General features: G+C 36.9%; 3 protein-coding genes and 1 long non-coding RNA gene across 5 annotated transcripts; 2 read left to right on the top strand and 2 right to left on the bottom strand.

Moving 5' to 3' along the window:
- Positions 1 to 774: 774 nt before the first annotated feature.
- kmt5ab (lysine methyltransferase 5Ab) lies at positions 775 to 5,134 on the top strand. Its single transcript, XM_037777754.1, has 8 exons — positions 775 to 955; positions 1,145 to 1,248; positions 2,597 to 2,744; positions 3,044 to 3,254; positions 3,363 to 3,450; positions 3,563 to 3,622; positions 3,904 to 4,094; positions 4,589 to 5,134. Exons 1-8 carry the CDS (start codon positions 946 to 948, stop codon positions 4,797 to 4,799), a joined length of 1,023 nt encoding a protein of 340 aa, XP_037633682.1. The 5' UTR covers positions 775 to 945; the 3' UTR covers positions 4,800 to 5,134.
- Positions 5,135 to 5,736: 602 nt separating this feature from the next.
- rilpl2 (Rab interacting lysosomal protein-like 2) lies at positions 5,737 to 12,149 on the bottom strand. The gene is made up of 4 exons (XM_037777766.1): positions 11,660 to 12,149; positions 11,421 to 11,572; positions 7,367 to 7,480; positions 5,737 to 6,852 (listed from the first exon to the last, which is right to left on the bottom strand). The coding sequence occupies exons 1-4, from the start codon at positions 11,951 to 11,953 to the stop codon at positions 6,831 to 6,833; spliced, it is 582 nt and encodes a 193-aa protein (XP_037633694.1). The 5' UTR covers positions 11,954 to 12,149; the 3' UTR covers positions 5,737 to 6,830.
- Positions 12,150 to 13,371: 1,222 nt separating this feature from the next.
- LOC119492873 (RILP-like protein 1) lies at positions 13,372 to 20,069 on the bottom strand. Of its 2 annotated transcripts, none has more exons than XM_037777737.1 (8): positions 19,563 to 20,069; positions 17,764 to 17,914; positions 16,012 to 16,130; positions 15,650 to 15,925; positions 15,357 to 15,533; positions 14,852 to 15,015; positions 14,681 to 14,779; positions 13,372 to 14,339 (listed from the first exon to the last, which is right to left on the bottom strand). In XM_037777737.1, the coding sequence occupies exons 1-8, from the start codon at positions 19,836 to 19,838 to the stop codon at positions 14,249 to 14,251; spliced, it is 1,353 nt and encodes a 450-aa protein (XP_037633665.1). In that variant the 5' UTR covers positions 19,839 to 20,069; the 3' UTR covers positions 13,372 to 14,248. The 2 variants fall into 2 exon arrangements, with proteins under 2 accessions (XP_037633665.1, XP_037633666.1); XM_037777738.1 differs by having other exon boundaries at positions 14,852 to 15,012.
- LOC119492906 lies at positions 19,070 to 19,641 on the top strand. The gene is made up of 3 exons (XR_005207871.1): positions 19,070 to 19,257; positions 19,394 to 19,476; positions 19,517 to 19,641. It is a non-coding gene; the product is annotated as an uncharacterized LOC119492906 (long non-coding RNA).
- Positions 20,070 to 22,113: the final 2,044 nt, after the last annotated feature.

Here is a 22,113-nt window from a genome sequence, read left to right as displayed (position 1 = left end):
CATGATTTCCCCTCATTCATTTCCTGTAAGTTGTTAGTGTTGTAGTTAAGTTGTAGTCTCAGTTTCATTTCTGAATGTGCCCACACACTAGAGCATTTCCTGCTGGCTCATATGATATTGAAAACACAGATAAAACAAGTGAACAGTATTACAGCTGCAGCACTAATGTTTTTAACTGGATAATTTCATACATACATATAAACAATTCCTTAAGCAAATTACGATATATAGATATTTAAAAAGAACATGCATGTAAATGGAAGAAAACAATAAAGAAGTAATTAATGTTTGTTGTGTCAAGAAAACAAACAAACAAATAAAAAACAATTAATAACAATATATTGCAATATCAAAGGATAAATGTAAAAGAAAAAACATGAAGTAGAGGAGTGAATAAAAGGCAGAGTGTGAGTTACATCTGTTATGTGTTGTGGTTGTGGTTGTCTCTTAGGCTGTGACATGCACTAACATCTTGTAGCTTCTTTGGCGATGACACAATTTTCTCTAAGTAGATGTTGTATTTTATTTTGATCAGAGAGGGAATCAAAATCTTGGAGTTTACATTTAATTTTTGTAAAGATTTTTTTCCTAATTTCTTCATATGTGCTACATTGTAGTATCTTTCTATAACTACAGTAGTTTTTTGGTGGGCCACATGTGCGGCCGGCTGTTTGTGATAGTCAGAGCTGCAGCCAATCAGAGAGCTACTTTCATGCTCTGGCCCCGCCCCGCCTGGATAAATCAGCCAATGAGAGGCGCTGTATGGTTTTTAAATCCACCACGCTCTGCTCTGCAGGATAGTGGTCTAGTAGTCTAGTAGTGTTTGCATAAATGTGTGTCGGTGCAGAAGAAGAAGTGAACTAAGCAGAGTGAGGAGCCCGTGGACACAGAGGGCAACATTAAACAGACTCCTCGTCCTATTTGAACTTTATTTTGGGAACTGACATGGCAAAAGGTAAACTTGTTTATGTGTTTATTGTTGCATGCTGCACAAACTACAGTAGTTAATGTTGAGCTAATGCTAACTAGCATCAATGGAGGAGCAACTGTGTAAATAAACTGATGTTTGTTTACTAATAAAACAGTTTTTTTTGTATAATGTCGGGTGAATTTGAAAGCAATGCTTATTTCCGTGTTTATAAAGGGAAGAAAAGTGTACTGAGAACCGAGAAAAAGCCCCAGGACACAGTTGAACATAAAGTCTCCTCAGGGAAGGACACAAAGGAAAACAAACCAGCAACTAACAAGGTGGGTTTGGTTGTTATTTGGTTTTTACGCTTTTGCAGCTCATGCAAAAGTTGGCCAACTAAAGTAAGTTGCTTTTGTGTCACATTCATGTTAACCCACCAACCCACCAACCCTCCTGCCTCAGCCTGGAGTCGTATAGCAACAGATATAACAATTGAGTCTTTCAGGACAAATCTACATCAAGCTGTGCACTGCCCCAATAATCAATCACAGGGTCAGGTTTAGATGTAGAGAGAAAGTGTACACCATAGCTATTGGGTTAGGTATAGAGCTGAAAGTTAAAGTTTGGGATGTAAACATATGTTTCACTGTCCACTAAAGGAACTGCTTAAATGATGAGCAGCACATTGTTTTTGTGTTTATTTGTTTGTTATTGTGTTTGTTTATTTATTTTGCACAATTTAAGACTATACAATATAACAAAAAATAAATAAATGAATAATATAAAGTGCAGGAAGAGGCAAAAAAAAACACTGGGTTTATCTGAAGCCTCCACCTAGAGACAAGATTAATATAAAGAAATAATATGACTACATAATAGTGATAAACAATTAGGACAAGATATATATATATAATAATAACAATACAGTAAATATATCAAAAAAGACAAGTGTGTGTGTTGTGTGGAAGTGTGTGGTTCGTGTTTGTGAAGAGGATATTGTTTAAATATCTATAAAGACTTCTGGGTAATCGTAACCAAACAACATTGTGAGTGGGAAAAAAAACAACTACATAAAAACAGATACATGGACGACATGGGGAAAAGCAATTACAAAACAGCAATTAAATTACCCTTTAAGTGACTTTTGAAACATTTGACAGATGAACAGTTTTTTGATAGATGTGAGAAGCTACTCCATAATTTTCTTCCCCTAAATCTTTTCGAAAATTGACCTCTACTAGTGAGATATTACACTAACATTGTACAATGTTGATGTACAGTGAGCTATAAGCTATAGAAATTAATGATACTCCCATACAATCCACACTATTTGTTTTTGTACATCTGGCACTGGTTGGGTAGATCTTGTCCAGTGCACTTTTTAAGGAACTGTTATTTGTTAACTAAAAAGTGATGCAACAGACTAAGCATTGACTAAGCATTGTTTAACATGTGCAACTTGCCTCTAAATTTGGAGCGCCTTTTAATTCACATGCATGTTGTGAGTGGGTGGTAGCAGAAATAAAGACATTTAATGCAGTCTGCACCAGCTACATGGTTCTAAACACAGCCTCATAAGATATGACATCTCATCAAATTTAGCTGAATGTATATATATTCTCCTCAGGTTTACTACTGTGAATAATACAGTGTTTCTCATTTTTTCCACCATAATTATTTTTGCAGGATTCTGTAGTTACAGTGCCGTCAATTTTACAAAGTCTACAGAGTGCAAGCAAACCTAGATCCCCACTGAGTGACAGTTCAAGCATGCTGATCCAGGAAGGAAATGAATCGGGTGCAACTAATCCTGACATGCCAAAGTTAAAAAAAGGTGAGTACCTAATTAACTTTTAGTTTGGATCTACTAATCTGAAATGCTGTTGTTTGGTTATTTCTGTTACATGTGATCTCCTAGCTATTTTGCTGTTAACCCTTATAGTACCGTATGGTCAGCAGATCCACGTGTGCCACAGAAAAATTTCCTGTGTATGTGAATGGTAGCAGTGTTCACTGACCCACTATCATATGATACAACTTAACTGCTTTTTTTGAAGGAACTTCACTGTCTTGATTAAGGCCAAATGTGTAGAGCAGCTGTCAATTTAATTCTTTGTTTCTTCCTCATTTTAGACATACCTAATGAAATAAAATCTGAGAGTTGTGAGTCCAAAGAGCAGAAGCCTGAAACGGCTTGTCACAGTCATGAGATCAGAGAACAAGCCACTGACCAACTTGAGCAGAAAGAGTCCACCACGCACACAAACGCCAGGTCTGCAGCAGACATCAAAGTTTCAGCTCCCAAACCACGGAGTAAAACTGGTCGCAAACTCGGAGCAAAAAAGTAAGTGCAGAAAGACAAAATGTAATTTAAAAAAAAAAAAGAGACATGGGCGCTTTCACAGAATGTTACATCAAAATGTCATTATTTAAATAATGTCTCCCTTTTCAGGACGGAGAATAAAGCTCCTCAAAACAGAAAGGTCACAGACTATTATCCCATCAGACGGAGTAATAGAAAAACTAAGACAGAGTTAAAGGTCTGTATGAAAAATGATTCTGTGGGTTGTATTATATAAGGATTATGCAACACAAAGTCGCCATCCATAACAGAAAGTTTGACTTTGACCCAAATACTCAAACTGTCAACAGAGTGAAGAGCACAGACACCTTGATGATCTGATAAAGAATGACATTGAAGAAGGAATGCAGGTAACATTTAATGGTTTAAATGTGCTCTGCCCCTTTCAGTCCAAATGGGTTTGATACAATTCATTATGTATTTTGGTAACTATCTGCAACCTACAGTTCGCCCATTTGTACCTATTAACTGATGTTGATGTATGAAAGTAGTACAAATCTGTTTAGTAAAAGAAAAAAATCATTAACCACAATGTTATAAATTAAATATTGTTTAAGTTGTAGTAAAGCAACCCCTGCATCATTTGCTAATTCAGGTTTATTTCACTCTTTGTTGCTTTTAATGTCGACAGATCAAAAACATCGAAGGAAAAGGAAGAGGGATATTTGCTGCCAAGAGCTTCAAAAAGGGCGAGTTTGTCGTGGAGTACCATGGAGACCTACTGGAACAAGCAGAGGCTAAAATAAGAGAGGCCAAGTACGCTCTGGATCCCCAAAAAGGCTGTTACATGTACTACTTCCAGTATCAAACCAAAACCTACTGGTAAGTCAAAATGTCATGTCTTTGAAATAGGATTGATTTGATTTGATTTTGTTTCTTTGCTCATTTTGTCGACTTTCTATCTGTTCTTTAAATCCGAGGGATTTTCTAGGACTAAGTGTAAACTTTGTTATACAGAGAGCAATTGTATAAACTTAAGTTTGGTTGCATGTCATACCATGTCCATCTCTCTCCCCATGTTTCCTGTCTTTCTGCTGCAAATAAAAGCAAATTGCCAAAAAAAAAACTAAAAAAACTTTCTATCATATACTTTCTTTGGTCTCTAGCTTTGGCGATAGTTTTTTATGGTCACAGATGGCAATCATATTGTCTTAGAAAAGGATCTCCCCACTGACTTTAGACATGGGCTAGGGTATCATAGGTGTCATTAAGATCGCAGTAGGCTTGACATTTTTTTTCTTTATATTTTCTTGACTTCTAGTGTGGATACTTGTGTTTTAGTGACCGTTTAATCTTCATTTATTTACACATTGCAGTGTGGACGCTACAGAGGAAACAAGCCGTCTTGGAAGACTGATCAACCACAGTAAAGCTGGAAACTGCCAGACTCGGCTTCACGCCATCGATGGAACCCCTCATCTGATCCTGGTGGCTTCCAGAGACATCGACTCAGAGGAAGAGCTGCTGTATGACTACGGTGATCGGAGTAAAGCCTCCGTCTTGGCTCACCCATGGCTCAAATACTGAATCCTCGATCACAAGTGTTTATATTTTCAGATGAATTGGTTCTCAACAAGCTTTTTTATGAAGTATAAAGAATGTTATTGTTTTAAATGGGGGCTAATGCATCAACCCAATGTATTTTTGCAACTGTTGTTTTTATCGTGGTTTTATTTGATTTTTTTTAATCTAATTGTAGCCAACTGATGCAAGCTTGAAGGGTATTTCTTCTGGATATTTAGTGTTTCACATTCACCATGGGGTTTCCTTTTGTAATGACTATAATTGACAAATCAATTTCACTATTGTAAATTATTATACCGGTGCTTTAAATTAAGGAATAAAACCGAGTTTTCATTCCAGTTGTGGCATGGTTAATGGTGAAGAAGAGCTGAGACATATTTATGAAATATGGTGTTCTAAGATAACCCTTCTCCACTTATTTTGGGCATTTTTACCTTGATTTGATACTTGACAATGTGGAAACGTGGAGATAGGGGGTATAACATGCAACAAACTGGAACAGAGCCGAGAATGTTGTGGTTATGTGGTATGTGACTTAACCTATAGTCCAGTGATTCCCAACCTGGGGTCAGGGCCCTCCTTAGGGGGGCATCAAAGATCAAAGTGGTTGCGCCAGGATTTGTCTGCTCTGAGGTTGTCAAAATTAGATTTGCACATGTATAACTAAAATCATAAAAACCCCCTCACTGGATAATTTCTACAAAAGTCTTTTTTTGCTACTTAGTAGACCACATCATGTTTAAACCCATTATTTCTGCACAGTTGCAGATAAAGATCAGACTCCACTAATAGTATTAGAACTATATTAGTCAATTAGATTCCAGTGGTGGCTGGCTGTGAAGGATTGTTTCAGACTTGTGTGATCCAAACATTTCCAATAACTCCAGAGCATTGTTAAGACCAAAAGTCAACATTTATTGAAAAAAGATAGATGTTATCATTTCCAAAATTCACAACATGGGTAATGAAATATTTTGCTTCAATCCATATTTGTTGGTGTTTAGCCTTTCAAAAACAACATTTTCATTGCGGTCAAAAACTGTTTGCTCTCCTGCTTGCTGCACACAAAGGGAGGCACTGATTTAAACTTAATACACTGAATAACTTTACTCAAATTGAAGACTTTGTTCGAGGATTCGTAATTTCTTTTAGGGTGATGACGTCATAAAATCAGCTTTTCTTATATGGAAGGAAATGGGTTGGGAACCACTGCTACAGGCTAACAGGGCTACCCAATGACATAATTACGTCCATCCCACAGTGCAGTTGAAGATGAAGTATTGCAAAGGAGATACGAGACTGAAAGACCCGTAAGGATAATAAATTTAGGTCAAAATTAAGTGATTTTTCACACAGTGCATATTATCTTTCATCTCTGTTTCTATTGTATGTCAGAGCTAGAAAAACGTACAGTGCCCTGACAGTACCTTGGATGTGTGCAACAAAGTTTTGAGTGGACTTTGACTTTCCTGAATTCAAAATACAATATTTTTTGTGAACTTTGACATCAGATCAGAACCTATATCATCAATGTGATATAACACTTTTTAAATATTCAATCAGAAGAAAAAAAAACTATTCAAAAATGTAATAATATTTAATTATTCTTTTAAATTTTGGGGGGTGGGGCCCTCTTTCCTTTATTTGATAGCTGATGGCTGAGAGTGACAGAAAATGTTTTAGATTACTGGACCAACATGAAGCCCCCTTGAAGATTTCATTTTGATTTATAAAAAAAATGACATTTCAAGCCTATAAATCACTTCATTTTGAGTGAGTGCATTCAACATAATCTCCAACACTAGTTGGATAATACTTTCCAGTTTCATTTCATAGCATTACCTAACTTTCCACATAATATATATTTCTATTACAGCACAGGTTTAAATTACCAGTACAAAATACAGTGCTTTGTTAGATTGACAAATAGACATTGTAAAAAATAACCAATATAAAAGTGGTTAAAGGATGAGGAAATTGTGCCGACAAATCCTGTTTGTCTTCTACATGGTCAGTTCTTGTGAAAGTTTTTTCTTATTTTCGCCTGAATGAAAACCTATAAACAGAAAAGGTCCAGTTAGTTTAAGGAGTTTGTTTCCGAGCATGGTGGAGTGAACATGGAACATACCAGTAAAACTGCCAGAAAGCAACACTGAGTCATTGCAGAATGTAATTACTGACGGCTGCAGTGGTTTAGCAGACACGTTGACATTTCCAACTCACAGTCTCTTTCTCTCATTCAGCGCTCACACAAACATCCTCAGCATCAGCATGAATTCATTTGGTCACAAGTATATCATTAGGAGACAGGAGACGGGCTGTGAGAACAATCTCCCTGCTAGCTTCCTTCAACATCATGTGGTTGCTGATGAGATTCCTCTTGAAACTTTGCCATCTGAAGTTTACAGCTATAATTAAATGTTACTTTGCGCTACTTCTTTTAAATTACTTCTTTGTAGTGTGCGCATTCATACTACAGGATTCTGTTTTTCTTCTTGTGTAGCATAAAGGGACTAGAAACACATTTTGTTGTGCAATGACAATAAAGGATCCTTGTTTGGTCTACTCACAGTTTGCCTATGGTTGTCCTCTCCTCTTTTACATCATCTGGACTGCGCACTGTGGGTGTTGGTGAGTCCAGATCCACCTCCACCATGGCGGGTTCAGCCTGTGGCAGAATCCCACTGCAGAACAAAGTAGTTTTCTGGTCAATGAGAATATTTTTATTCGAAGGTGAAAACAAAATCCACACTATCAAGTTGAAGCTGTGCATGAGATTGAATTGATCTCTTCTCCTTCAAAACTAGAATCAGTGTTGTAATCAAAAAGATGAAAGCAGCGATGAAATTTAGGATAATTTCAGCTTTATAACATCAACACTGGTTTATTTCAGGATTACATTTGTCAAATTAGCAACAGAATAAAAGTATGCCTTTTTGAAAACCGGTTGATTACAAGTCTGTCATGTCTGTATTTATACAAAGACTCTGTATGATTCTCAATGAGTAACGGCAGATACGGGTGGGATAACACTGGATATTGGTGTCTATTAAGGCTGGGCAATATGACGATCTATATCATCAAAACAATATAGAAATATCTATCGTGTATATCTTTCTATATCATTTATATCGCGATATAGGTTAGGCCTATATGTATTTCTTTTTTCTCTATAATTTCACTTATGTTCATTTTGCACTCATGTTGTTCAAATGAGAAAATACTTTTTCATGTGTATTTAAGTATTTAATACAAGTACACAAAATAGGCTTTAACTTTATTTCATATTGACTATTTATTTATTGGATCACCAGAAAACATGCTACAGTATAGCGTGGTATATATCGTTATCGAGATATGAAATGACCTATATCGTGACAAAATATTTTGGGCATATTTCCAAGCCCTAGTGTCCATTTTCTAAAGATCAGTACACATCACTAGTGTACATGAGTGGTAGATGTGTACTTATATTAATATTGTCTAACAGCAGGCCTACAGATGGTCTCTCTCATTCTCTTGGAATTTATTTAACAGCTTAAAACAAGAACAAGAGGTCCAATTCAGAGTAACAACTTTATTAGCAACACATAAACAATCCAATGTAGTACTATTAGGGCTGTCGAAATGAACGCGATAATAACGCGTTAACGCAAATTTGTTTTAATGCCACTAATTTCTTGAACGCAACTTTCGATTTTTAAGTGGCTCAATTTTAAAGCTAAACCTAAAGAATCTATTGAAATCTCTGACGCTAAATAACGCTCCAAACTTACGTTAATTTTGGCGAGGGAAAACTGTCATGGCCATTTTCAAAGGGGTCCCTTGACCTCTGACCTCAAGATATGTGAATGAAAATGGGTTCTATGGGTACCCACGAGTCTCCCCTTTACAGAAATGCCCACTTTATGATATTTAAATGCAGTATTGGGGAAGTCATAGTTAAGTTAGCACACTGACACACTGACAGCTGTTGTTACCTGTTGGGCTTCAGTTTGCCATGTTATGATTTCAGCATATTTTTATGCTAAATGCAGTATATATACATACATTTGCATAAAGAAGCATATTTGCTCACTCCCATGTTGATAAGAGTATTAAATACTTGACACATCTCCCTTTAAGGTCCATTTTGAACAGATACAAAAATGTGTGATTAATCGTAATTAACTATGGAAAATCATGCGATTAATTGCGATGAAATATTTTAATCAATTGTATATATTTATACAACTATACTATACTATAGCCCTGCAATAAATCCTGTCTTTGCAAAGTTTATAATATTCACTTTTGTTGACTTTGTGTCAGAGAGGTGTTGATTTAGCTATATGGTAATTTTTAGGTTGTAGTTAGTGGTGGTGGTGTATTGGATACACTAGTAAGGTGTTGCTAATGCTCTGTGGAGATGGACAACACATTATAGTGCACATTTAGAGAAGAGGTGACATGATATAAGTTGAATTAAAAAAAAACTTCAACTGCATTTTATGCAGTTAGAAAAAATAAAATACTCACTTAGGGGGTCCAGAGACAAATTATTTTCGATTTGGGACCAATTTTTGACTCATTTAGGCAAACTGAAAACAATGCCTGACACCCTTTAGCAGTTCCAATCAAATTAACTCTTAACACTCAACCTCGTAGACTTCAACTTACAGTAAAGTCAAACTACCATCCTGACTTATTCACTTTGTTTTATTTTACCCACTTTATCTTATTTACAGCGGGTAAAATAAGTATTGAACACGCTTACTGATATTTATTTAATACTTTGTACAAAAGCCTTTGTTGGTAATGACAGCTTCAAGACGCCTCCTGTATGTAGAAACCAGTCATATGCATTGCTCAGGTGTGATTTTGGCCCATTCTTCCACACAAACAGTCTTCAAATCTTGAAGGTTCCGTGGGCCTCTTCTATGAACTCTGATCTTCAGTTCTTTCCATAGATTTTCAACTGGATTCAAGTCAGGTGATTGGCTGGGCCATTCTAGCAGCTTTATTTTCTTTCTCTGAAACCAATTGAGAGTTTCCTTGGCTGTGTGTTTGGGATCTTTGTCTTGCTGAAATGTCCACCCTCGTTTCATCTTCATCATCCTGGTAGATGGCAGCAGATTTTTATCAAGAATGTCTCGGTACATTTTTCCATTCATCCTTCCTTCAATTATGTGACGTTTGCCAGTACCGTATGCTGAAAAGCAGCCCCACACCATGATGTTCCCACCTCCAAACTTCACTGTTGGTATAGTATTTTTAGGGTGATGTGCAGTGCCATTTGTTCTCCAAACATGGTGTGTATTATGGCGTCCAAAGAGTTCAGTTTTGCTCTCATCTGACCAGACTATATTCTCCCAGTATTTCACAGGCTTGTCCAAATGTTGTGCAGCAAACTTTAAACAAGCTTCAACATGCTTTTTCTTCAGCAATGAAGTCTTGCGTGGTGAGCGTGCATACAGGCCATGGCGGTTGAGTGCATTACTTATTGATTTCTTTGAAACAATTGTACCTGCTAATTCCAGGTCTTTCTGAAGCTCTCCACAAGTGGTCCTTGGCTCTTGGACAACTCTTCTGATAATTCTTTTCACTCCTCTGTCAGAAATCTTGCGAGGAGCACCTGGTCGTGGCCAGTTTATGGTGAAATGATGTTCTTTCCACTTCCGGATTATGGCCCAGACAGTGTTCACTGGAACATTCAGAAGTTTAGAAATGCGTCTGTAACCAATGTCATCAGTATGTTTTGCAACAATAAGGTTGCGAAGGTCTTGAGAGAGCTCTTTGCTTTTACCCATCATGAGATGTTTCTTGTGTGACACCTTGGTAATAAAACACCTTTTTATAGGCCATCAGTTGGGACTGAACCAGCTGATATTAATTTGCACTGACAAGGGGCCGGATTGCTTTCCAATTACTGATAGATTTCAGCTGTTGTCTTGGCTTTCCATGCCTTTTTGCACCTCCCTTTCTTCATGTGTTCAATACTTTTTCCCTGTGTCATTTCACATTATTACACATAACTTAATTTCTGAACTTATTTGTTTTGGTTTCTTCTTTCTTCTTTCTGTATGTATAGATGACTTGGGTTGTTACCAACATCTGGTGAAAATTGCATGTCAATAGCACCTTTGGAAATATATTTACTGAGAAAAATGGTGACGTGTTCAATACTTATTTTACCAGCTGTATATGTACAGTACATGAGTGTGGGTATATGTATGTGTGTATATATATGTGCAATATATATGTGTATGTATGGGCATGAACATGTGGGTATATGAGTGTGTGTATGCATATATACAGGTATATTTGTTTATCTAATAGAATTACTCTTACTATTTCTACATTTATCAATATTAGCTTGCTGTCAATCTGATATGGTGCTCTGTTTCTCTCAACATGGCATCCCAAATATATAGGGTTCTTGTGAATATGTTATGATTATGTATGTATGTACACATGTGTTTGTACAGATATGTACAGTTTGTATGTGTATGTACTGTATGTATGTGTATATGTATATATGTGTTTATATATATATATATATTTGTGTGTATATGCAGGTATGTATGTATATATGAATATATTTAACTTGTTTTTTCCCCCCATTATTTAGACATTGTTGCTCACCTCTTGTAGAGCTGCAGCTCCTCCTGAGCCACCATGAGCTGCGCTTTGAGCTGGTTCCTCTCCTGCAGAACCTCCTTCAGCTCCTGCATGGTGAAGCGCGGTCTGTTGGGGTCTGTGAGGTCCACCACCATCTGGTTTGGTCCCGCTGTTAGCTTTAATGGCAAGACAGGAAAAAGCATCTTTAAAACGTCCACTTTAATGACTTCAAGTCAAACTTGTACATGACAGTGAAGACTCACTGTGCCCTGCCCAGAGGAGGTCTCCTTGACGATCCGGTCCAGTTCACTCTTCAAGTTGTCCCTCTCCATTCTCAGCTCCTCCAGAGACAAGTTGTACTTATTCACCAGAGTCTCGAACATTTCCAACACACGGACTATCCTGAACTGTAGATCCGACACTTCTTCGCCTGTGCTGCTGATTTTCAACAGATCTCGTCCGATCACATAGGAGATGTCATAAACATCCTCCACCGTCAGCTCAAACGCTTCCTTCTCGAAAGCCAGAGCTGGCGACGACTCTTCACTAAACTCCATGACGACTCCACCAAGTAAAGTTAACTTTTCTCCCACAACAATGCTCTAAAATACCCGCTTTCTCTCTTTCTTTCTGTCTTGGGTTCAACAGTTTTACAGGCAGAAGGTAACTAACTAACTTCCAGAGCAGAGCAGCACTTCCCCCATCACTCCTCCACCAATAGCGTGACTCTGTGTGGACAGAAGAGGAGGGCAAAGTATCCTAGCGACAGGTGAACACAAAGATCCTATATAACTCAAGATGACTCACTCTCTGTAGACACTAGAGGAGAGCAAAGTATCCTAGCGACAGGTGAGCACAAAGATCCTATATAACTCAAGAGGACTCACTCTCTGTAGACACTAGAGGAGAGCAAAGTATCCTAGCGACAGGTGAGCACAAAGATCCTATATAACTCAAGATGACTCACTCAACACTGTCGATCCGTCAACGCTGACAGAAAAACAGGTAATGAGTGAGTGAGTGAGACCTCTCAGTTTTTTAACTTCTCTCAGTATCAGGTGAGAAAGCACGTGATTTGATGTTTTTAAGTTTTTTTGTATTTTTCTATAAATTTTCTCTGTTGGACTGATTTCTATGTTTTTATATACTATACAATATGTCGCATTGATATTATACTATTTTATATTAATATGATATACTTGTTTTATGACATTACACACACTATATTGTATTTCTATATTTATACATACACCGACGTTGCTGCTGATCAGAAACTTTCTTTTATAGGAAAGCGTTTTTGAATGATTAATATGATGCTGGCTTTTATCATCTCTCTCTGGCCATTTTATTCTGCTTTCTAAATTGTATTTTACCCCCAGATGTTTCTTGTTTTTATGATCCCTCTGTTGATTGTATTTTATTTGCTGATTTTTAAAAAAAAAAATTTGTAAAGCACTTTGTAACCTTGTTTAGAAAAGTGCTATAGAAATACATTTTATTGTTATTATATATTTATATATATATATATATATATATATATATATATATATATATATATATATATATATATATATATATATATGATCACACCATTATGTAACTCTTGCCTTGGAATTTTTTGTTATATTGCTCTTGTTTAGTTTTCTATTTTTATTTCTATTCTATTTAATTGTATGTGCTTCTAATTATTTATTGTTTACTTTCTCAATTTATCTGTTCTTATTTCAGTGCATGTGCTGCTTCAACACCTGAATCTCTCCTCTGGGGTTCAATAAAGGATTATTTTTATCTTATCTTCTATTATTTTATATTTATATTTTACAGTAAGAGTGAAATGACCAAGGAAATATTCTTGTCTGCATAAAATAATGTCTAAATAACACTATAAACTATTTCAAGGACATAAATACAACCTATATCTGGCACTTCTTAGCCATATTAGTATTTAATAGTAACACAATAACAACATTCAAAAGATGAAAAATAAATCTTTATTACTTTATTCTGAACAAGCATTATTTTACAGATGCACATATCCCAGCACATATTGGTTGTTTGAGCCTGTTTTACTTACTTTTAATACTTTTACAATTAATGTTGGAATAGGTGTACTGGTCATACTGGTGTTTTACCAGTATGATTGTGTGGTACCACACTGTAGTGCTGCAGGTATACAGTAACATCCTCTTTTCATCAATTCAGGGGACAAAGCACATTATCCCAAACAGTCTCTTAGTGGGGGCACATGATCATCCAGCTCATTTGCTACACCTTGAAATCAGACTCAAACACTTCTAAAATCACTTAAACATAAATGACACAAGATGTCCCATTTATCGCTCTCATAGCAGCTGGACCAATCCCCACATGATGTCATTACTCAGAGACTGCTGAGGAACCTGAATGTTATAACTCAATTCATCCTCGGTGGAATGCAGTGATGCCATTTCTGTATTTGGATCAAATAATATAGTGGGAAACTTGGGTGCTAAGTTATTTGGCATTACAGCAGCAACTTTTTCATTTTAATACATAAAGTGATGCACTGATGACTTTTTATTAAGCCACTGAGAGGTCATAGATACACATAAGAGTGTCCAGGTAAGACAAGTTGTCTCACATTTGAACTACATATGCCCTTTTAAAGCTCTTACCAAGTTAGCTAAAATGCTACCAAAAGTCGTTTTAAGTGTATAAACACCATACAGATTTAGTTTAAAATAACAAACTAATTCAGCCAGTATACCAATTCTTGTAAATATGTCTGGACAAACTGCGTTGAGAGAATCAACCTGTTGTTGACACCGTGTGGGGAAAAAAAACAAGAGAAATAGTACAATTTAAAGTCAAGCTCATACATAGGAAAGTCTTCTGATTGGCATCAACATGGGGTCGTCTGCAAGCAAACCGGCTGCCACCATCGGCATTATGGCAGTAAAGATCCTGTCCAGAGATGAAAATGGAAATGATGACACGATGAGATGGAGACAGGAGTAGTATTAGAGAAAAAACACAAAAGCGCTGTTGTGAACACAATTATATGTTTTGTGACCCTCAATGAACCACAGTGACGCTCGCTATCACATGAAAACAGGCGCTATTTGTTTTACCTGTACAATCAGTTAAGTGTGTTTCTCTGATGACGTTTGAAAGACACATTATGATGATAAATTACACCGAAAATAAAACAGGGCGGTGAAGTGCTGGCCCTCTTGACAAATACGAAGGTAAACTTCGGGTGTATGAAGAAAAGTGTGCGACGATCAAGTCAACTCATTACTCACAAGCGTCTAATTCCTGATTCGGCCTGATCAGAGGAACTGGAGCATGGTGGAGGAGATGGAGGACAAACAATGAAGCTGACGTCATCCTCAAACTCCTCACTGAGGGACATGGAAGAGGTAACTGTTAACTTTAGCATCTGTGTGCAGTTGAGATTAGTAAAGAAAACGTACCTTTTGTAATACGCCAGCTCTTCCTGCAGCACAAACACTTGGGCCTTGAGTTCATTCTTCTCCTGCAGGACGTCCCGCAGCTCCTGCAGGGTGAAGCGAGGTTTGTCTGGCTCCTGCTCCAGGCTGTCTGTCAACTCCTCTGGGTCTGTATCATCTGACACCTTCTGAAGTCAAAACATACATTCAGCATTTCTATTGAGCATGGTGGTTAAACTGATACGTGTTTCTGCCATCTGCAGAGTGGTGGTGGTAATTCATATCATAACATTTGGTAGAAACGCACCATGAAAGAAAGCAATGTGACAATAAAATAGGAAAATAACACTGTGAGTTAATGTACACAACCGAAAAAAAAAAGATTTCTTTAGTGTTTCATGGGGTAGGAAATGTATCCAACATGCTTGTAAGGACACACCAGCATGAAAGCGTGATCATGCTTTGTGTTTAATGTAAATAGTCTTACAGTGGGCATCTGCTATAATAACCACAGTTAAACAGGTGTTACCAGTAACAATGCTGTCGTATGCTCATCTTCGTCATCTTCTTCCTCATTATTTTCTCTCTTTGACGTCCTTGGGAGACGGGGAGGACTCTTGTCAGGCTCAAAGCAGTTTGCCAGGAAGCCAGGGTCCCCTCCACACTCAGCCCACACTGAATTTGGATTGGAGTTAGATGAGGAGGACTGGATTGGCAACACAAAACATCCACTTAGGCACTAGAAAACCTGCCAGACTTAAAGAACTTAATGAACCAAACCTAATTTCAACCTTATTGTACACATGGTTTTCGTTTTCTTACCGCCATCTGTGTTGATGTTGGTGGTGACATCCCAGATCTAGTAAGAGAGGTTTCTTCTATATTAGTGACCTCTTCCTCCAGTTCCCACCCACGGAGCTCCTTTCTCAGCCTGGTGACCTCCAGCTGCAGAGGCCCCAGCTCCTGTTGCCGTGCCTGGGCTGCAGCTTCCAGCTCAGCCCTCTGCTGGATCAGCGCCTTGCCCTGAGCCTCCATCACTCCTATCCTGTGACGAAGGTCCTGGTTGATTCTTATCAGCCGATGCTGCTGCATCTGGAGCTGCAGTTGAGGAAACGCATTTTGTGACTTCACATCTGGTCAAAGGAGGTAAACTAATAAGGTTTGTCATTGGTCTAAATCCTCACCGCCTCAACATCCTCGTTTTTTAGTGTCAACTCGTGGTCTTTAGCCCGGATTTCATCCCTCTGCTTATCCACCAAGTCTTTCAGCTTATTCATCACCTGCCTCTCCTTCTCTGACATTCCTGTGGATATCATAAAAAAAGTACAGAAAAAAATTTCCACACATGCAACATCATTAGAATCTAACAGGGTTCATTCATTTCATTTCTTTACCAGTTATTTTTTACTATCCACTGGGCCATAGGGTTTCCAATCATGCCAAACAGCAACCCTTTAAATGCATTAACTGACCAAATTCAGCAACACCCATTTGATTAAAAGTGCAAAATTTAGCAGGTGACTAAAATCTAAATATAAACATAACATCAAAACAAGTTTTCAGAACACAGCCTTTTTGCAATTGTAAAGTATTGTAATTGTATTAAAGCATCTGTTACCCCATGAATGTATTTCTACATAAATAATGTGTCTGTGAGCAGAGTGATCATATCATGCAGCACCCATTCATTGGGATGTACATGTTTTATAAGCAGTGTGTATGCACTGTGGCCCCGGCAGTAAGTATAGCTGCAGCCACCATGAAAGTCTCACACAAGAGCGATATATTCTGGTCTGCTTCAAAAATAGTCTCCTTAACAAGCTCCTGACTGTCTCTCTTCACAGCCTCCTTTTTCATGTCAACATGCAAGCATGCAGCATATACTGTGTAGAATCCCACATAGGGTAAATATGTGTAACGTACAGCAGATGGTTAATCAGCGCAGCACAAATCTGCAGTGAGAACACATCAGATCTGTACTGGAACTCTCAGCCAAGACCAAACTAATTTAGCATCCAGAGCCATCACAAGATACTGTACAACACAACATGCATGGCGAGACTTCAAACAGCAACAGACATCAGATGTGTGTGTTGTGATTAGTAGTAGTTATTATACTATATACTATGTACTTAATACATTTTCATATTCTTAATATTTGTATATTTGTATATTTCTTTAATATTTTATATAAATAATATTTCCAGCTATACTCTGACTATGTTTACATGCAAGTACACAAATACACAGTAACCAGATTAAGACAATAGATTGATTTAGGTTTGATCAGGGTTTTCTGAGAAATTCGAGTTAGTATGTGCAATTTAGACGATGTAATTATGTATCATGATATCTAGCTATATGATTTCATCACGACACGATTCCATAGAAAGACGATTTATTATCATATTGAATTATCACCCAGCCCTAATCACTATCTACTATAATCACCACAGAGATGAATTGATCAAACTACTTCTCTCCTGAAACTGATTGTGATAGCTGAACTCGGGGTATCTGCCGATACAAATACCAATCGGATATGCTCTCCTTTTCCCAAATCTAAACTCAGTATAACTCACGGCACAAAATTCATTGGGAGGAGTTGGCAGCCTGCTGTTACTGAGAGAATAAAACTGATAGCAGGAACGCTTCATTTTTAAAATGACAATGTGGATCGGTCAAGTCATGGCTAATACTCGATCCGCTTAACAATGTCAATAATGGCATAGACACCAATCTGGCGTATCGGATCTGTGAGTCCCTAGCACCATATAATTTGAAAATTAAACATTTAATTTGGTTATTCCACCAGAAAAGTTGAAGAAACCTTAGAAAAAAATTGACATAATAATAAATATGTAAAAATCTTATCCCATATATCATCTTAAAACCTCCAAAAAGCCATCAGTGGAACCCTGGTGGAGACAACCTACCCTCCTGTTTCTGCAGGTCTTCCTCTGAGACGGGGGACTCTTTGAGAGAGAGGCTCACTAACAGCCTCTTGTTCTCTGCCTGAAGCTGGGTGATCTGAGAGAGCAGGTCCTGGACTTCTCCTCGCCACACATCTTCCACCATCTCCAACTCCTGAGCATATGAGATGAAGAATAACATAAAAATGAGGGAAAACATCAACACAGTTAAGTGTCTGCACAGAGCGGTATTGTTTGGAAATGGTCAATATAGCTGGGTGAACATGAGGGCATGAGTCAACTAAACTTGATCGCTTGGTTTTGTTGTTGTCACACCGTATTTGAGTTTACTGATAGTGTGCTGTAAATTAAAAATGTAGTAATGTGAACTTTAAAGTATAACACAAGATAGGGCTGCAATTAACAACTATCTTCATTGTCGACTAATCTGTTGATTATTTTCTTGATTAATCATAAAATGGTGAAAAAATGTCAATCAGTGTTTCCCAAAGCCCAAGATGACGTCCTCAAATGTCTTGTTTTGTCCACAACTCAAAGATATTCAGTTTACTGTCATAGAGGAGTAAAGAAACCAGAAGATATTCACATTTAAGAAGCTGGATTCAGAGAATTTTGACTTTGTTTTCTCAAAAAATTACTCAAACCGATTAATCGATTATCAAAATAGTTGCCGATTAATTTAATAGTTGACAACTTATCGATTAATCGTTGTAGCTCTACCGCAAATTACTGAATTGTTCCTTAATAAATCATAGACTAAGCTACTGGAGTTACCCTGCACCATACTCATTTTTAACAGTCTCTTCTGCACTATATTCACTTTTTAACAGTCGTGTATCACAGCTGTTACCCTGCACTATATTCAGTTTTAACAGTTTTCTTCATCTCCTTGTATTTTTATATATATATATTTTTTTTTTTACTTTGTACTTTGCACTATTAACTTTTTTACTGCCTTTTTACTAACATATTTTGCACCATGGAACTGTGATGCTGGAAACTTGAATTTCCCTCAGGATCAATAAAGTTACTATCTATCTATCTATCTATCTATCTACCTATAGCAATAGCATAGTAATGAAATAGTATGTGTAGGATAGTTTACTGCACTGATCTTAGTATGATTAATCTGATGTAATAGTATAATCTTGACTATAACAAATACTGCTAAATTGATTAACTGATGAATCAGTTATTGATGGCAGAAAATTAATCAATGATAGTTGTTCAACAAACTTTTGTTAGTTTGCTGCTTTTCTCTGTTTCAGCATTATAAACTATATATGTTTAGTTTTTTTTTACTGTTGGTCAAACAAAAAGAGGAATTTTGAAATGTCAAAACAAGACTTATATCATTGTAGATGTGCCTTAGTTCCTTATGCTGCCTTGAAATGTCACAACACAAATGCACACAGGCAGACAGACAGACAGACAGACAGACACAACTAAAACATACATGTAAACATACAGGTAGACAGACACAACTAAAACATACAGGTAGACAGACACAACTAAAACATACAGGTAGACAGACACAACTAAAACATACAGGTAGACAGACAGACACAACTAAAACATACATGTAAACATACAGGTAGACAGACAGGTAAACATAAACAACAAAAACATACAGGTAGACAGACAAGTACGTTAGAGAAACAGACAGTTTAGTTGATGGTGACACACAGGTAAACACAGGTAAACACAGGTAAACAGGTAAACACAGGTAAACACAGGTAAACACAGGTAAACACAGGTAAACAGGTAAACACATATAGACAGGTGTCCACACACTCAGAGACCTTCTGGTGCCTCCTCTCCTGCTCGTATCTGTCGCTCCTCTCCTGCCTCAGTCTGTCCAGCTCGCCCCGCAGCTCCTCGGCCTCCTGTCCGGCGGCTCCGCTGCTCACCAGGGCCTCCAGCAGCTCCAGGACCCGGACCACTTTGGGCACCACCCCAACCAGAGACTCGCACCCGAACCGGTCGATGATCCGCTCAAAGTCCCGTCCGAGCACCGAGGCGATCTCGTACACATCCGTGACCGTCAGCTCCAAAGCGGGTCTGTCCAGCGCCGTCATGACTACTGTCCTCTGTCCTCTGCTTTATTTACACCAAAGACACTCAACATGTCTGTCTGTCCTCTCTGACACTCTGAGCACACTCACATCTGCTGTAGAAACACTGCTTTAACACGAGTTAGCTGCAGTTACATGAAGACATGAGGACATGAAGACATGAGGACATGAAGACATGAGGAGAACTAGTTCAGTTTGTTGATAGTTTAAACTTTTCCACCGTTAGAGGTAGTACCTTTGATGCTGCGTTCAATAACCACGGCGAAAACTCGTACATGTTAGGTTCAAATAACGCATATGCCATAGATAGATGAAGCACATAATGAAGAAATTAGGAAAAAAATCTTTACAAAAATTAAATGTAAATTGCAAGATTTTGATTCCCTCTCTGACCAAAATAAAATACAAGATTCAAGATTCAAGCCCTTTATTGTCATTGTGTAGTACAACGAAATTAGATTGTGACAATCCCATAGGTGCTGATGAAAAGATAATACAATAAAAAAAGAGATAGTGCAATATAAAAAATATAAAAGATAATACAATATAAAAATACAATATGTATATTGATAAGATGACAGTTTTGCCAGATTACAATTTTTGTCAGATTATTGCACAAAGTGTCCATCAGATAATTATATAATTATTGCACAGCATCAGATAATTATTGCACAGAGTGATCAGCATATGTTATTGCACATATCCGTAACAGTAGATTTACAGTATTTACATTGCACAAAAGTGACACAAAAGGGACCAATGTGTTATTGCACATTTACATTGCACGTGTTCAACTCACTTTATGGCAGTTGGGAAAAATTAAAATACAACATCTACTTGGAGAAAATAGTGTCATCAGCATAGAGGCTGCAGGATACGTCAGTGCATGTAACAGCCTAAGAGACAACCATAACAACAACACATAATAGATTTAACTCATACTCTGTCTTTTATTTACTCCTCTACTTCATGAGTTTTTTTTTGTTTTGTTTTGTTGTTTTTTTACATTTATCTTTTGATATTGCAATATATTGTTATTAATTTGTTTTTTAGTTTTATTTATTTTCAAACATGAATTACTTCTTTATTGTTTTCTTCCATTTACATGCATGTTCTTTTTAAATATCTATATATTGTAATTTGCTTAGTGAATTGTATATATATGTATATATATGTTTTTGTTTTTATTTTGTTTTATTGTTCACCTGACAGTCATGCCAATAAAGCAAATTGAATTGAATTGAATTGAACAGTAGTTCATAGTTGAAGCCGCAGCGCTTAATATTGCAGTCGGCTGATAATTAAATAATAAGAATATTTTCATCATTAATAATACATTGTTTTGACTATGTTAGCGTATAGTCCTGTTTCATTAAAGTTGTTAGTATCTGCAGGAGTTCAACATCGTGGTTTGAAGAAGTCATATTTTCCACCGCTCCTGAAGGCAGCACCCCCTCCACGTTGACTCAAAGTCCTACTGCGCATGTCATGTTATTACTAGTTCATTACCTTCTATGCACATCATTAAAGCTTTTAAAATATCCCAGCACTGACCTCTGACCCTTCACCACATCTGTTTGTATTTAAATGTATTTATTTTACTTTATTTCATTTTAATTCTTTGGATTGTTTAAGTATGTGTCCCCCCTTTTTCTCTGAATTCAATTGAAATTATAGTTTAAGATGAGGTCTTGTTTTTTTTTGTGTGTGTTTTCTCTCTCCCCCTTGTTTTAAGTTGTGAAATTTTGGGTAAAATAAAAGAGACAGCTGTAAAATGAAAATACAGTAGGAAAGAATGTGATGATTGTATAAGTTGCTGAAACTGCAATAAAAACTAAGTTAAAAAAATAATAATATCCCAGCATCTGATGTATAGACAACCTATATTAAGCAAATAAAATCTTAGAGGAAAAATAATTTATTAAAATATTACCAATGTATTAACATAAAAAGGTAAGTGAATTTCTTGGTAGAGAATTGAAAAGAAAATATGTATAGAATATTTCACTTAATTCATTTCTGGCTACAAACTATATCAATATCTCTATTATTTGTATCGTAATTGTCATCCGTTTTAGTTATAGGCTGCAAATACAGTCATATATGGTTAATCATACCAGTGTAACAAATTAGTTTTGTTTAACCTTAGATAATATTATATAGCCTGTTCAATACTGTTGGGGGGGAAAAGCCCATTCAATTCTTTTAGTTTCTTCTTGAATGTGCGTTGTGTGATTATATGTCATTATTGATCAAATCTTTGAGACCTAAAAAAAAG

Source organism: Sebastes umbrosus, chromosome 8 (genome assembly GCF_015220745.1).
Source record: "Sebastes umbrosus isolate fSebUmb1 chromosome 8, fSebUmb1.pri, whole genome shotgun sequence".
In the NCBI taxonomy this organism is placed as follows: Eukaryota; Metazoa; Chordata; class Actinopteri; order Perciformes; family Sebastidae; genus Sebastes; species Sebastes umbrosus.
Note: the sequence above shows the minus strand (reverse complement) of the source record. Positions and strands in the feature narration are given on the sequence as shown.